This window comes from Tupaia chinensis, unplaced genomic scaffold, assembly GCF_000334495.1.
Source record: "Tupaia chinensis unplaced genomic scaffold, TupChi_1.0 Scaffold143624_1, whole genome shotgun sequence".
Classification (NCBI taxonomy): domain Eukaryota; kingdom Metazoa; phylum Chordata; class Mammalia; order Scandentia; family Tupaiidae; genus Tupaia; species Tupaia belangeri.
Window position 1 is genome coordinate 215946 of NW_006203472.1, and position 3909 is coordinate 219854.

The 3909-nt window shown below is 65.2% G+C and overlaps 1 protein-coding gene across 1 annotated transcript in view; it reads left to right on the plus strand.

Moving 5' to 3' along the window:
• Window positions 1-3410: 3410 nt before the first annotated feature.
• Window positions 3411-3909, plus strand: part of MUC6 (mucin 6, oligomeric mucus/gel-forming) — a 26721-nt gene continuing 26222 nt past the window's right edge. Inside the window, exon 1 of the mRNA XM_027766683.1 lies at window positions 3411-3514. Within this exon, the coding sequence (XP_027622484.1) occupies window positions 3457-3514 (58 nt within the window). The 5' untranslated portion in view covers window positions 3411-3456. The remainder of the gene's footprint in view (window positions 3515-3909) is intronic.

Below are 3909 nucleotides of genomic sequence, written 5' to 3' on the forward strand. Positions count from 1 at the left end.
TGCCCCTGGTGTCAAAATCTGTCCCTACCACTCCCCAAAGCCACAGCCGTCAGTCCTTTGATCTGAGAGAGCTATTGCCAAGCCTCAGGAGGTAAACCCTACCTGTGCTTCCCTGGGGATGGGAGAAGTGGATGGTGGGGCAGGGCAGGAGGCCAGCAGGGCAGTGGGCAGGACCCAGCAGGCCCGCTTCGGCCTGACTCCTGTCTAGCCACTAGCTTGGAAGGCAAAGGGCAGGGGTGACACTGGCGTCCTGCAAACTCAGGGTCTTGGGGGCTTTGCTCGTGACAGCGGAGCGCCAGGCCACACAGCTCTCCCAGAGCCTTCTGGAAGCACCTGCCAGTGGGTGGAGAATGCCCACACCCGGGCCCTCAAGTTTAGGTGGACATCTACTCGCAGCTCTCCTGGGTGCCACGGCCTCAGGATGGCACCCGCCCTGGCAACGGAGCCGGGAAGCAAGAGCCCCGCCCCTTCCCCGGGATACTAGCTCTGGGGCCAAGGCTGGCTTGGGCAGGTCTCAGCTGGGCCTCGGGGCCCACTCCAGCCCCCTGTTTTATGGCCAGCCTGGACCCTGGAGTGGCCACTACTCAGGGCCTAGCCACACGACGGACACGGAGGGCAGGGGTGGGGCTGGGCGTGGGAGCGCACAATTGCGCACTTGTCTGCGCGCCCGCTCTCCAAGGCAGGCCTGCGGCCGCTCTTATCACCCAGATTGCTCCGGAAACAATAGCCACGCACACGCTTATCTGCTGCCGCCCGCCAGGGCTGTTTGCTCCGATTCAAGTGCTCCTGGGGCGGGACAAAAGTGCCATTCTGTGGTGTTTTCCCACTAAGTGGGTCGGAAGGGAGCCCCCATCCATCCAGGATGGAGCCCCCAACCCACGTGCCAGCGATGCGGCGGGCCAGAAGGCTGTGCTAACCGCAGGGCAGCCCTGCACAGCTCTGGGAGAGCAGAGATAACAGGCCCCGGAACGCGCAGCGTGTCCCAGGAACGCACAGCACACCGCACGCACACTCACACGACAGGCTTCCCCGCACGGGCCCTGCTGCGAGCCTCGTGGCCTTGCCCTTACCCAGACCCTGACTGGCCCTTGAGCCGCAGGGGCCCCCATCCTGGAGTAACATGGGGATCCTCGCACACAGCATTGTGGCCGCAACTGCTCTTCCAACAAAGGGGAGGTCTCTGCCACTTCGCAGCTGGGAAGTCTGAAGTGCCTGCGCCTCTGCCCCACTGCGCCTCTGCCCCACTGCGCCTCTGCCCCACTGCGCCTCTGCCCCACTGCCCCCCTCCGGCTCTGCCCCACTGCGCCTCTGCCCCTCTGCCCCTCTGCCCCACTGCCCCACTGCGCCTCTGCCCCACTGCGCCTCTTTCATCGCCTCATGTGCCTCGTGAGACCCTGAGCTCTCCAAGGGCAGGAAGAGGCCCCACGACAGCGCCGCAGTGCACCACCTGGGTGATGAGCTGCAGGGCTCCTGGCCACGCTACCCAGGGTCATAAGGACCCTTTGGGCACTGGCTGCCCTAAAGCAGGGACCCCGCACAGGAAAAGCAGCCCGGGCCCCTGCCCCTCCTTGTCCCTGCCTCGTGCCTGGCCGAGGGGTTGCAGCTCAGACTGAGGCCGGTGAGAGTGCTGCGTGCACACTGGCCTCTCAGCACGCCGGGCCAAGGCTCGGCCAAGCAGGGCTTCACGCGGCCCGGCGTGGCGAGTGAGGAAATGAGGACCGGAGCCCCCACCAGCCTGGGCGCTGGTCCTCGGGACTGGCTGTCCCTCCAGAGTGATTTCCTATTCAAGCAGTTTAATCTGTGTTGATTTTAAATTATTTTCTACTAAAATTACAGGTCGTTTTAGGTGAAGCATGGGACATATACCGCGTTTGTCACACTTGCCGGCTGGGTCCCCCCCAGGGGCAGGCAGGGCAGCCTCTGCTCGGTGGGCAAAGGGGGGTAGCTCCCAAGTTTGTGCAAGATGGGGGAAGGGAGAGGGATAATGCCAAGTAGAAGTGGCTAGCTCCCGCCCAGGGGTTGGCTAGTCCTTAAGGAGGGGTGCAGCCCTGTTTGGAGAGCCAGGCCCAGGAAATCCCAGGCGGCCTCAGGGTCCGAGCCGAGGCAGGAGGGCTGGGGCCAGATGCCAAAGCTGTGGTGAGGGTTGCACGACTCTGGTCTGGGGCTCTCAAGGGGTGTGCAGGGGCACCCCTGGATCCAAAGTCTCCAGGCGTGTCCCAGAATCACCTTCGAGACAGGGAAGTTCTGCGCCCAGGCTCTTGAGGGCTGAGCCAAGCCTGGTGACCAGCCAGACCCCTTTCTCCTCCCTCCGAGGGAGGCCTGCCACCACTTGGGCCCCCACAGCCTCCACGCCGCAAGGAGCCTGCCCAGAAGGGCAAGAGCTGCCCACCGCCCTGACCTTCCAGACCTCACCCTCGCTCTGACCCTGGCTCTGACCCCTCAAGATGCTGCTGTGTACCCCCAACCCAGGGACGAGGCCTGCCTGCGCCCCCGCGGGGCCCTCGCCTCTCAGCCAGTTGTGGCAGCTGCCCTGCTTCTCCGCCTGTCTCCCACACGACCCCCATGAAGACACTCCCCAGGGACACGCCAGCCCGCACCTGTGCCTGAGGCCAGCAGCGACAGAGCCCCTTGGACCTGTGGGGACAGACGACGGTAACTGTGGAGGGGCCTCCCAGCAGGGGCTGCAGCGTGAACCCTCCCCAGAGGCCAGGCTAAGGGGTGTCCAGGAGAGCCTGGCCAGCCCAGGGCTCCAGGGGCCACGTGGACATGAGGACATCCCTGGAGACCTCCAGAGAAGTGGCCCCCCAGCCCTGAGACTGTGGCCAGTCAGCAATGGGCCTTTACCTCTGGGACGCCCACACACCTGGCCCCTCCCCACACCAGGGTGGCCTTTCCTCCCAGAGAAAACCCAGGGTGAGATGGTGGCGTCCAGCATGCTGGTGTCTGGGGTCTTGGGTCCGGGTGAGAAGGCGCTCATCCTGAAAGCCGTTCTGGTCCTTTGAAGTCCCTACAGGGGGAGAGGGATGGCCCTGGGTTCCCCCACTCTCCCTGGACGAGCCCCATCCCGGTCACCCAGGTGGTCATGCTCCCACTGACCCGGTAGTGAGGTAAGCTCTGGGCAGGCTCCAGTGCATCCCAGACACATGAGGGATTTGGGGTTCCTGGAGGGCGTGTGCCACCCCCCCAGCCCTGAGAGGGTGATAACGGGGCCGCAGCCACCGCAGAATTTCCTAAAGAAGGCCAAATCCCGATAAAGCAGGGCTCGAGATCCTGTTTGGCCAGTGCCGGCCTGGCAGGAGGCAGTGATTACGGGGCTGGAGCGTGGGGCGCAGGAGGCGCGGCCAGGGCAGGGCCCGCCACCCCTATATAAGGCACCAGGACTGCCACCACGTCGCAAAGGTGCCCGCGGCAGCAGGGCAGGTCCAGCGGCGGCCTCTCCTCCACGCAGGCAGCACCATGCTCAGGCCTTGGCTGCTGCTGCTCCTATGCCACGGGGGAGCCCTGCTGGGCGCTGGTGAGTGGGGGCCTGCCAGGCCACGCCCCAGGGGAGCCAGGACTCCCACACCCTCAGAGGGCCCCTGTGCGTGGGAAAGTCTCTGGACCTTCTCGCCTCGCCGACTGGATGAGAGGCGGGCTGGCCACATAGACATTGATGAATGGGAGGCTGAGGTGTAGACCAGGCCCCGAGGCCCCTCCTCGGCTCGTGACCAGCCCAGTCTGCAGAGCCCAAGTGTGCAGCAGCCTCAGGGCATCAAGACCAGGGGCTGGGAGGGGCTCCCCCCCCCCCCCCCCCCCCCGCCCCCCCCCCCTGCCACTTCCCGGGTCTGGAACACCCTAGTCCCTGCTCACCCAGTTGCAGCACCCACTTATCTCACAGGGCTGAATCGTTTTGTCTTCCTCCCCCTCTTG